Raw genomic sequence first — 12,500 nt, forward strand, 5'->3', positions numbered from 1 at the left:
TTTTTAAGAGATTTGGGAGGTTTTTTGGGTGTTTGGATGCATTTTAAGAGTGTTTGGGATGTTTGGATGCATTTTAAGGGTTTTTGGATGCATTTGAAGAAGTTAAGAGTGTTTGGATGTATTTTAAGGGTGTTTGAATGCATTTAAGGATGAATAAGGGTGTTTGAATGCATATAAGGGTGAATAAGGGTGTTTGAATGCATTTAAGGGTGTTTGGATGGATTTTAAGTATGAATAAGGGTGTTTGAATGCATTTAAGAATGAGTAAGGGTGTTTGAATGCATTTAAGGGTGTTTGGATGGATTTTAAGTGTGAATAAGGGGATTTGAATGCATTTGAGGATATTAAGGGTGTTTGAATGCATTTTAAGAGTGTTTAGATGCATTTTAAAGGTGTGTTTGGGGTGTTTTGGGGTGTGTGAATGTAAATTAGGCAGTTTTTGGGCTGTTTTGAAATGAAGAAAAGGGATTAATTAGTGTTTTTGATCTAACCTGACCTGACCTGACCTTTCCCACCCCCCCCCAGGCAATGTGGAGATGACCCGGGTGTTGCTGGATGCTGGTGTTGATGTCCACTGCAAGGATGCCAAGTCAGGCTGGCAACCCATCCACATCGCTACCTGTGAGTGTTGCCTGGGAGATCACACACTAGAAACACACTGAAAACACACTAAAACACACTTAAAATCCATCCAAACACTCTTAAATGCACTCAAACACCTTTATTGATTCTTAAATGCATTCAAACACCCTTATTCACACTTAAAATCCATCCAAACACCCTTAAATGCATTATTCATTCTTAAATGCATTCAAACACCCTTATTCACACTTAAAATCCATCCAAACACCCTTAAATGCATTCAAACACCCTTATTAATTCTTAAATGCATTGAAACACCCTTATTCACACTTAAAATCCATCCAAACACCCTTAAATGCATTCAAATACCCTTATTCATACTTAAAATCCATCCAAACACCCTTAAATGCATTCAAACACCCTTATTCACACTTAAAATCCATCCAAACACCCTTAAATGCATTCAAACACCCTTATTCACACTTAAAATCCATCCAAACACCCTTAAATGCATTCAAACACCCTTATTCACACTTAAAATCCATCCAAACACCCTTAAATGCATTCAAACACCCTTATTAATTCTTAAATGCATTGAAACACCCTTATTCACACTTAAAATCCATCCAAACACCCTTAAATGCATTCAAATACCCTTATTCATACTTAAAATCCATCCAAACACCCTTAAATGCATTCAAACACCCTTATTCACACTTAAAATCCATCCAAACACCCTTAAATGCATTCAAACACCCTTATTCACACTTAAAATCCATCCAAACACCCTTAAATGCATTCAAACACCCTTATTCACACTTAAAATCCATCCAAACACCCTTAAATGCAATCAAACACCCTTATTCATTCTTAAATGCATTCAAACACCCTTATTCACACTTAAAATCCATCCAAACACCCTTAAATGCATTCAAACATCCTTATTCACCCTTAAAATACATCCAAACACCCTTAAATGCATTCCAACATCCTTATTCACACTTAAAATCCATCCAAACACCCTTAAATGCATTCAAACACCCTTATTCACACTTAAAATCCATCCAAACACCCTTAAATGCACTCAAACACCTTTATTGATTCTTAAATGCATTCAAACACCCTTATTCACACTTAAAATCCATCCAAACACCCTTAAATGCATTCAAACACCCTTATTCATTCTTAAATGCATTCAAACAACCTTATTCACACTTAAAATGCACCCAAACAACATAAAACACCCCAAAATACACTCAAACACACTGAAACACACTAGAAAGTAACTAAAACACCACACAAACACATTAAAAACACTCTAAAACACATTAAAACACACTAAATCACACTAAACATCTCAAAACACATTAAAACACCCCAAAACACACTCAAACACCACACAAACACACTAAAACACCCCAAAACACACTGAAACACCATATTAACACACTAAAACACACCAAAATCACATTGTGAGTGTTGGCAGGGAGATCAAACACTGAAATAATAGAAACACTAAAACACACTCAAACACACTAGAAAACCACTCAAACAACACTAAAACACCCCAAAATACACTCAAACACCACACAAACACTAAAAACATACTAAAACACCACTCAGACACACTAAAACACCCCAAAACACAATAAACACTGCAAAATACACTAAAACACCACTCAAACATACTAAAACACCCCAAAACACACTAAAACATCCCAAAACACACTAAAACACCCCAAAATACACTAAAAACACCCCACAAACACACTAAAACACCCCAAAACACACTAAAACACCCCAAAACACTCTAAAACACCCCAAAATACACTAAAACACCCCACTAAACACATTAACACACTCAAACACACTCAAACACCACAAAACACTCTAAAACACCCCAAAATACACTAAAACACCCCACAAACACACTAAAAACACACTAAAAACACACACTAAAACATTCTCCCCCACCCCCAGACCGCGACCATGTGGCGGTGGTGGAGGCACTGGCGATGCATGGGGAGTGGCGCCGTGGTGTTGCTCTGGTGCGTTTCCGAGGCATCACCTGCAATCTTCTTCACCTGGCTGCTAATTTTGGGTGCCTGGCTGTCCTACGGTACCTCCTCTCCCATACTGTCAGGCTGGGGTGAGTCTGGGGTGTTGTGAGGTGTTTTGGGGTGTTGCAGGGGTGTTTTTAGAATGTTTTGTGGTGTTTTTATGGTGTTTTTGTGGTTCTTTGGTAGTTGTTGGGGTTTTTAAGGGTGTTTTGGGTGAGTTTTAGGTGTTGTGGGGTGTTGTGTGGTGTCTCCTCTTCCTCTCTCTCTTCTCTTCCTCTTCTCCATCTCTCTCTCACTCACTCACTCCCTCCCACACACAGCCTGCATCTGGAAGTGAGGGACGCAGCGCACTGGACAGCCCTTCACCACGCAGCGTTTGAGGGCCGTGCACAGGCTGTCACCTTGTTGCTGCAGGCCGGCGCTGACATCAATACTGCAGATCCTCATGTGAGTTCCCTTAGCCCCTTCAGTACTGGGACACATTTTTACCTTGAGTTTTGTGTACCGTTAGACCATTTTATTGACATTACTGGGACACATTTTTACCTTGAGTTTTGGGTACCGTTAGACCATTTTATTGATGTTAGGAAGGGTGTATGGAGGGTAGAAGGTTAATGGCCACAGTCTTCACTATTTTAATTGAGTTTTGTGTACCGTTAGACCATTTTATTGATGTTAGGAAGGGTCTATGGAGGGCAGAAGATTAATGGCCACTGTCTTCACTATTTTAATTGAGATTTGTGTACCGTTAGACCATTTTATTGACATTAGCAAGGGTGTATGGAGGGTAGAAGGTTAATGGCCACAGTCTTCACTATTTTAACGAGTTTTGTGTACCATTAGACCATTTTATTGACATTAGCAAGGGTGTATGGAGAGTAGAAGGTTAATGGCCACAGTCTTCACTATTTTAATGGCACCAATCGCGATCTCTGTAGTCTTTACTATTTTAATTGAATTTTGTGTACATTAGACCATTTTATTGACATTAGCCTATGGATGGCAGAAGATTAATGGCCACAGTCTTCACTATTTTAATGGCACCAAGTATGGTCATTGTTCTGGTTTAATTCACAAGTTGGTCCTGCCTATCACGCCAAACTGTCGCTCTTGTGGAAGCCCTATTAAAAAAATATATATACTGATATTCCTACCTACATACCTCATAATATAAACATTTGATTATTTCACCATGTGTATGATTGAAAATGACATTAAAATATGCAAATATATGTTCCTAATGGTGCAAAGTATGGATGTACCAGTGTCCTGTCAGTATTATTTGTAAGTCTAATAGTAAATACCTTATCACAACATTGTCAGAGTCTCAGCATAGGGTAACGCTCCACTCAAAAAGCGTACAGCAAATATCACTAGCGTTTACAAAAAAAAACAATTTTCGGAGTATATGCTGAAATAACCCGGCCATATTTACTGAAACGAAATTTTCCGAACTGAACCACAACAAGCAAACTTTATATGTCTTTGAAAGTTCCTCAGAGTTGGCTTTGTCCATTTGCTAAGTTCATCCTCTCTGATATCCGTAGTGTTATCCAGAGTGACGTAACTGAACCACAACAAGCGAACTTTATATGTGTTTTGATCTCAGAAAGTTCCTCAGAGTTGGCTTTGTCCATTTGCTAAGTTCATCCTCTCTGATATCCGTAGTGTTATCCAGAGTGACGTAACTGAACCACAACATGCGAACTTTATATATCTTGATCTCAGAAAGTTCGTCAGAGTTGGCTTTGTCCATTTCCTAAGTTCATCCTCTCTAATATCCGTAGTGTTATCCAGAGTGACGTAACTGAACCACAACAAGCGAACTTTATATATCTTTTCATCTCAGAAAGTTCGTCAGAGTTGGCTTTGTCCATTTGCTAAGTTCATCCTCTCTAATATCCGTAGTGTTATCCAGAGTGACGTAACTGAACCACAACAAGCGAACTTAATATTTCTTTTGATCTCAGAAAGTTCCTCAGAGTTGGCTTTGTCCATTTGCTAAGTTCATCCTCTCTGATATCCAGTGTTATCCAGAGTGACGTAACTGAACCACAACAAGCGAACTTTATATATCTTTTAATCTCAGAAAGTTCCTCAGAGTTGGCTTTGTCCATTTGCTAAGTTCATCCTCTCTAATATCCGTAGTGTTATCCAGAGTGACGTAACTGAACCACAACAAGCGAACTTAATATCTCTTTTGATCTCAGAAAGTTCCTCATTCATCCTCTCTGATATCCGTAGTGTTATACAGAGTGACGTGGTTGTAGGGAGCGTGTGGCGATGGCTCTTAACAAACACGCTACATTTCTTTACGTTTCCATAGAACAGTCTCGGTGCATGTCACACAATATTCTCTACACTGTTAATATCTTAAAACTATTAATTCTTGTGATTTTCTCTAGGAATATAGTTCATGTTAATTTTTATGGAAAGAAAAAAGGCATTAAAACTACGCTTTTTTTTTTTTTGGTGTTTTGGGTGTGTTTTGGTGTTTTATTTAGCCTCTCCGTTTGTTTTAGAGTGTGTTTATTGATGTTTTTGGTGTTTTTCATATATTTTTGGTGTGTTTTGGCATTTGGTGTTTTTTTGGTGTTTTGGTGTTTTATTTAGGCTCTCCGTTTGTTTTAGAGCGTGTTTATTGGTGTTTTTGGTGTTTTTCATGTATTTTTGGTGTGTTTTGGCATTTGGTGTTTTGGTGTTTTGGGTGCGTTTTGGTGTTTTATTTACCCTCTCCGTTTGTTTTAGAGCGTGTTTATTGGTGTTTTTGGTGTTTTTCATATAATTTTGGTGTGTTTTGGCATTTGGTGTTTTTTGGGGGTTTTGGGTGCATTTGGGTGTTTTATTTAACCTCTCCGTTTGTTTCAGGGGGTGACACCTCTACATGCTGCTGCTTACCATGACCACACACCGATTGTGAGGTTTCTCTTGAGTCGAGGGGCCAACCCCAAGATGATCGTTAAAACACCCACTTCAGGTACCTTGCGTTTGGGGGTGTTTGGGAATGTTTGGATGTGTTTGGGGGTGTTTGGATGTATTTTGGGTGTGTTGGGATGTGTTTTGGGTGTATTTTGGGGTGTTTGGGGGTATTTTGGGTGTGTTTGGGGTTATTTTGGTGTTTTGGTGTGTTTGGATATGTTTGGGTGAGTTTTGATTTCTCTATTGGTGTTTTTCTTTCATATGTTTGTCTGCTTCATTATTTTGTGTGTGTTTGTAAGTGTTGTTTTGATGTTTGGGTGTTTTGAATTGTGTTTGGGATGTTATTGGTGTTTGTAATGGTGTTTGGAAGATTGCAGTGGAATTTATTGGTGTTTTCAAGGCTCCAGGGATAGTTTGACAGGCTGCAGTGGAAGTTATTAGTGTTTTGAAGGCTCCAGGGATAGTTTGACAGGCTGCAGTGGAAGTTATTTGTGTTTTCAAGGCTCCAGGGATAGTTTGACAAACTGCAGTGGAAGTTATTGGTGTTTTGAAGGCTCCAGGGATAGTTTGACAGGCTGCAGTGGAAGTTATTGGTGTTTTCAAGGCTCCAGGGATAGTTTGACAGGCTGCAGTGGAAGTTATTGGTGTTTTCAAGGCTCCAGGATAGTTTGACAGGCTGCAGTGGAAGTTATTGGTGTTTTCAAGGCTCCAGGGATAGTTTGACAGGCTGCAGTGGAAGTTATTGGTGTTTTCAAGGCTCCAGGGATAGTTTGACAGGCTGCAGTGGAAGTTATTGGTGTTTTCAAGGCTCCAGGGATAGTTTGACAGGCTGCAGTGGAAGTTATTGGTGTTTTCAAGGCTCCAGGGATAGTTTGACAGGCTGCAGTGGAAGTTATTGGTGTTTTCAAGGCTCCAGGGATAGTTTGACAGGCTGCAGTGGAAGTTATTGGTGTTTTCAAGGCTCCAGGGATAGTTTGACAGGCTGCAGTGGAAGTTATTGGTGTTTTCAAGGCTCCAGGGATAGTTTGACAGGCTGCAGTGGAAGTTATTGGTGTTTTCAAGGCTCCAGGATAGTTTGACAGGCTGCAGTGGAAGTTATTGGTGTTTTCAAGGCTCCAGGGATAGTTTGACAGGCTGCAGTGGAAGTTATTGGTGTTTTCAAGGCTCCAGGGATAGTTTGACAGGCTGCAGTGGAAGTTATTGGTGTTTTCAAGGCTCCAGGGATAGTTTGACAGGCTGCAGTGGAAGTTATTGGTGTTTTCAAGGCTCCAGGGATAGTTTGACAGGCTGCAGTGGAAGTTATTGGTGTTTTCAAGGCTCCAGGGATAGTTTGACAGGCTGCAGTGGAAGTTATTGGTGTTTTCAAGGCTCCAGGGATAGTTTGACAGGCTGCAGTGGAAGTTATTGGTGTTTTCAAGGCTCCAGGGATAGTTTGACAGGCTGCAGTGGAAGTTATTGGTGTTTTCAAGGCTCCAGGGATAGTTTGACAGGCTGCAGTGGAAGTTATTGGTGTTTTCAAGGCTCCAGGGATAGTTTGACAGGCTGCAGTGGAAGTTATTGGTGTTTTCAAGGCTCCAGGGATAGTTTGACAGGCTGCAGTGGAAGTTATTGGTGTTTTCAAGGCTCCAGGGATAGTTTGACAGGCTGCAGTGGAAGTTATTGGTGTTTTCAAGGCTCCAGGGATAGTTTGACAGGCTGCAGTGGAAGTTATTGGTGTTTTCAAGGCTCCAGGGATAGTTTGACAGGCTGCAGTGGAAGTTATTGGTGTTTTCAAGGCTCCAGGGATAGTTTGACAGGCTGCAGTGGAAGTTATTGGTGTTTTCAAGGCTCCAGGGATAGTTTGACAGGCTGCAGTGGAAGTTATTGGTGTTTTCAAGGCTCCAGGGATAGTTTGACAGGCTGCAGTGGAAGTTATTGGTGTTTTCAAGGCTCCAGGGATAGTTTGACAGGCTGCAGTGGAAGTTATTGGTGTTTTCAAGGCTCCAGGGATAGTTTGACAGGCTGCAGTGGAAGTTATTGGTGTTTTCAAGGCTCCAGGGATAGTTTGACAGGCTGCAGTGGAAGTTATTGGTGTTTTCAAGGCTCCAGGATAGTTTGACAGGCTGCAGTGGAAGTTATTGGTGTTTTCAAGGCTCCAGGGATAGTTTGACAGGCTGCAGTGGAAGTTATTGGTGTTTTCAAGGCTCCAGGGATAGTTTGACAGGCTGCAGTGGAAGTTATTGGTGTTTTCAAGGCTCCAGGGATAGTTTGACAGGCTGCAGTGGAAGTTATTGGTGTTTTCAAGGCTCCAGGGATAGTTTGACAGGCTGCAGTGGAAGTTATTGGTGTTTTGAAGGCTCCAGGGATAGTTTGACAGGCTGCAGTGGAAGTTATTGGTGTTTTCAAGGCTCCAGGGATAGTTTGACAGGCTGCAGTGGAAGTTATTGGTGTTTTCAAGGCTCCAGGGATAGTTTGACAGGCTGCAGTGGAAGTTATTGGTGTTTTCAAGGCTCCAGGGATAGTTTGACAGGCTGCAGTGGAAGTTATTGGTGTTTTCAAGGCTCCAGGGATAGTTTGACAGGCTGCAGTGGAAGTTATTGGTGTTTTCAAGGCTCCAGGGATAGTTTGACAGGCTGCAGTGGAAGTTATTGGTGTTTTCAAGGCTCCAGGGATAGTTTGACAGGCTGCAGTGGAAGTTATTGGTGTTTTCAAGGCTCCAGGATAGTTTGACAGGCTGCAGTGGAAGTTATTGGTGTTTTCAAGGCTCCAGGGATAGTTTGACAGGCTGCAGTGGAAGTTATTGGTGTTTTCAAGGCTCCAGGATAGTTTGACAGGCTGCAGTGGAAGTTATTGGTGTTTTCAAGGCTCCAGGATAGTTTGACAGGCTGCAGTGGAAGTTATTGGTGTTTTCAAGGCTCCAGGGATAGTTTGACAGGCTGCAGTGGAAGTTATTGGTGTTTTCAAGGCTCCAGGGATAGTTTGACAGGCTGCAGTGGAAGTTATTGGTGTTTTGAAGGCTCCAGGATAGTTTGACAGGCTGCAGTGGAAGTTATTGGTGTTTTCAAGGCTCCAGGATAGTTTGACAGGCTGCAGTGGAAGTTATTGGTGTTTTCAAGGCTCCAGGGATAGTTTGACAGGCTGCAGTGGAAGTTATTGGTGTTTTCAAGGCTCCAGGGATAGTTTGACAGGCTGCAGTGGAAGTTATTGGTGTTTTGAAGGCTCCAGGGATAGTTTGACAGGCTGCAGTGGAAGTTATTGGTGTTTTCAAGGCTCCAGGGATAGTTTGACAGGCTGCAGTGGAAGTTATTGGTGTTTTCAAGGCTCCAGGGATAGTTTGACAGGCTGCAGTGGAAGTTATTGGTGTTTTGAAGGGTGTAGTGGAAGTTATTGGTGTTTTCAAGGCTCCAGGGATAGTTTGACAGGCTGCAGTGGAAGTTATTGGTGTTTTGAAGGCTCCAGGGATAGTTTGACAGACTGCAGTGGAAGTTATTGGTGTTTTCAAGGCTCCAGGGATAGTTTGACAGGCTGCAGTGGAAGTTATTGGTGTTTTCAAGGCTCCAGGATAGTTTGACAGGCTGCAGTGGAAGTTATTGGTGTTTTCAAGGCTCAGGGATAGTTTGACAGGCTGCAGTGGAAGTTATTGGTGTTTTGAAGGCTGTGTTTGACAGGCTGTGTTATGTGTGTGTGTGTGTGTGTGTGTGTGTGTGTGTGTGTGTGTGTGTGTGTGTTGAGGGAGGCAAGATGATGATGATGATGATGATAGTGAAAAGAGAGTTTGATAACGACAACAAGATTAACAACAATAACAACAACAAAGAGAGAGAGAGAGAGAGAGAGAGAGAGAGAGAGAGAGAGACTAATAAGAATAACAAGGAAAGAGAGAGAGAGAGAGAGAGAGAAAGAATATAACAACAACAACAACAACAACAACAACAGTAGCAGTAGTGAGTCCTAACTTAACCTAACAAGAAGAAGAAGAAGAAGAGGAACAACAACAACAACAACAATAACAACAACAACCTAACCTAACCTAACCACACCCAAACACACCCAAACACCCCAAAAACATCCCAAAACACTCTTAACACCAGCAAATATCCTAAAAAATATCACAAAACATACTTAAATGTTCCAAACACACCAAAATACCCCAAACACATCCAAAACACCCCCAAACACCTTTAAACACACCAAAAACACATCAAAACATCCCAAAACTACACCAAAACACCACAAAACACCACAAAAAACATGCTAAACACCTCTAAACACTCCTTAACACCCCAAACACCACCACATCCACACACCCAAACATCCTTAAACACATCAAAACACCAAACACATCAAACACCACAAACACCCCAAAAACATGCTAAACACTCTAAACACTCCCACCCCAAACCACCAAACACATCCAAAACACCCCAAACACCCTTAAACACATCAAAATCCCACTACACCAAACACCACAAAACACAAAACATGCTAAACACCTCTAAACACTCCTTAACACCCCAAACACCACCAAAACATCCCAAAACACACCCAAACACCCACAAACAGCTTCAACCTCAAAGACCACCACTCATAAACACCACCTCACCCCAAACACCTCAAAGACACCAAACACTCATAACACACCCCCCTTAAAACACACCTAAACACCCCAAACACACCTAAACACACACCTAAACACCCCAAACACACACCTAAACAAACCCAAACACCCCAAACACACCTAAACACCCACACTAAACACCTAAACACAAACACAAACACACTAAACACCCGTAAACACCACAAAACACCATCCAAACACCCATAAACACCCCTAAACACACAGCAACATCAACAAGACACCGCCGCGCCAGCCATGCAGTGCTGCCAACACCACCGAGCCACCACAATCACCACCAAACCCTAGGGAGCCTTGGACGCGTTCCTCGGACAACATCGCTGGATAATTTATTCCGTCGAGGCTACAAATGGAGGCCAAACGACGCACCCCAGGGGAGTTTGACGTCTTTAATCACCCCAAGACACACCCCAACACCGTCACCCCAGCCTGTTCGAGCCAAATGGGGGAGGTCGTCAGGCTGGGAGAAATGGGAGAGGCTGTCATCACCACCTTGTTTGACTCCCAATAGTCTCCCGCCACCTTCTCTCTCTCACTCACTCTCTCAAGAGGTGCTGTGCAGGGCTGCTGGTGGTGGTGGTGGTGGTGGTGGTGGTGTGATCACTACGAAGTCACTCCCAGCTTGTCACAGCCATGGGAAGGCCAGGAAGATGTCGCCGTTTGCGTTTGGTGCGTTTGTGTGGTGTTTTTCTGGTGTTGACTAACTTTTGTGGTGCTTTTGAAGTGTGGGTTAATTTTGTGTGGTGTTTTTGGGGTGTGTTTGGTGTGTCTAGTGGTGTTGACTAGCTTTTTGTGTGTTTGTGGTGTTTGGTGTGTTTTGTGATGTTTTTGGGGTGTGTTTGGTGTTTTTGGGATGTGTGTGTTTGTGTTTGAGTGTGTCTGTGTTTGTGTGTGTTTTGTGGTGTTTTAATGCTGTTTTAGGTGTCGACTAACTTGTTGAGGGGTGTTTTAAAGTGTTTTATTTTGTCTTTGAAGATGTTCGTTTTTTTGGGGTGTGTTTGTGTTTTAATGGTGTTTTTGGTGTTTTTTCGAGTATGTAGGAATATATCTGTTTTGTTTGTTTGTTGTGTTTGTGGTGTGACTGAAACAAGAGTCTTTTTAATATATAGATTATGTGGCCACAATTTTCAAAGCACTGATGATGAAATTGATCCATAAGAGTGTTTTTTTGCAATATTTAAAGTAGAAATTCTGTTAATCTGTCACTATAACCCTCAAACTACGCTTAAAAACGCCATGATCCAGTCAGAACATCAAACAGTCAGCCAGTCAGTCTGTCTGTGTTATGCATCTATTCTTCTCTTCCTCTCTCCTTCCTTCCTTCCTTCCTTCCTTCCTTATTTTATGTGTGTGTGTGTGTGTGTGTGTGTGGGTGTGTGGATTCGTGTAAGTCGGACATTGGCGTTTGTCGGACCATTTCCCTTCTATTTGTCCGAGCCACCGAGAGTCAACCGTGTTTGTGTCTATTGGTGTTTTTCCGGTGTTTTATTGGAATTTTGGGGTGTTTTTATTTATTTATTTGTTTTTTTTATATTTTGGGTATTTTTTTGTTATGTATTATTATTATTATTATTTTTTTTTTTTTTTTTGGGTGTTTAGATTTTTTGCGTTTGGTTTGAAAATTCTTCGTTTTTTTTTATTTTGTTTGTTTGTGTGTGTGTGTGTGTTTGTTTTGGGGTGTTTAGGTGTCTCCATTTGGTTTGAAAATTGTCTGTTTGTTCATTTGTTTGTGTGTGTGTGTTTGTTTTGGGGTGTTTAGGTGTCTCCGTTTGGTTTAAAAATTGTCCGTTTGTTTGTGTGTGTTTGCTTTGGGGTGTTTAGGTGTCTCCGTTTGGTTTAAAAATTGTCTGTTTTTATATGTTTTGCGTTTTAATGATGTTTGGTGTTTTTTTTTTTTTGTCAAATTTACGCTTTTTCAGACGTTTTTTTGTGGTCGGATTAATTTTTTTGTCCTGTGTTTGTTTTGTGTTTCATAATTGTGTTTTATGTGTTGTTTGTCAGAATAACTCACTAATGATCTCTCTCTCTCTCTCTCTCTCTCTCTCTCTCTCTCTCTCTCTCTCTCTCTCTCTCTCTCTCTCTCTCTCTCTCTCTCTCTCTCTCTCTCTCTCTCTCTCTCTCTCTCTCTCTCTCTCTCTCTCTCTCTCTCTCTCTCTCTCTCTCTCTCTCTCTCTCTCTCTCTCTCTCTCTCTCTCTCTCTCTCTCTCTCTCTCTCTCTCTGGCTGCCATGGACAGATCTTTGCCGTAAGTAAATATTATTGTTTGTTACTGTCAAAACATATTCTAACTCTCTTTTAATGCAATCTGAACCCTTTATAGCCACT

The 12,500-nt window shown here is 41.3% G+C and overlaps 1 protein-coding gene across 6 annotated transcripts in view; it reads left to right on the forward strand.

The window, feature by feature from the left end:
* LOC123502158 overlaps positions 1 to 12,500 on the forward strand; it is a 42,925-nt gene that overhangs the window by 6,677 nt on the left and 23,748 nt on the right. For 4 of the 6 annotated variants that reach the window (XM_045251424.1, XM_045251402.1, XM_045251389.1 and 1 more), the window contains 5 exons: positions 526 to 621; positions 2,563 to 2,731; positions 2,963 to 3,089; positions 5,511 to 5,619; positions 10,384 to 10,845. In XM_045251424.1, coding sequence (XP_045107359.1) covers positions 526 to 621; positions 2,563 to 2,731; positions 2,963 to 3,089; positions 5,511 to 5,619; positions 10,384 to 10,845 — 963 coding nt within the window. Of the gene's footprint in view, positions 1 to 525; positions 622 to 2,562; positions 2,732 to 2,962; positions 3,090 to 5,510; positions 5,620 to 10,383; positions 10,846 to 12,411; positions 12,421 to 12,500 lie in introns of all 6 variants that reach the window. The other 2 variants (XM_045251406.1, XM_045251416.1) reach the window with 2 other exon arrangements.

This window comes from Portunus trituberculatus, chromosome 2, assembly GCF_017591435.1.
Source record: "Portunus trituberculatus isolate SZX2019 chromosome 2, ASM1759143v1, whole genome shotgun sequence".
NCBI classification, from domain to species: Eukaryota; Metazoa; Arthropoda; class Malacostraca; order Decapoda; family Portunidae; genus Portunus; species Portunus trituberculatus.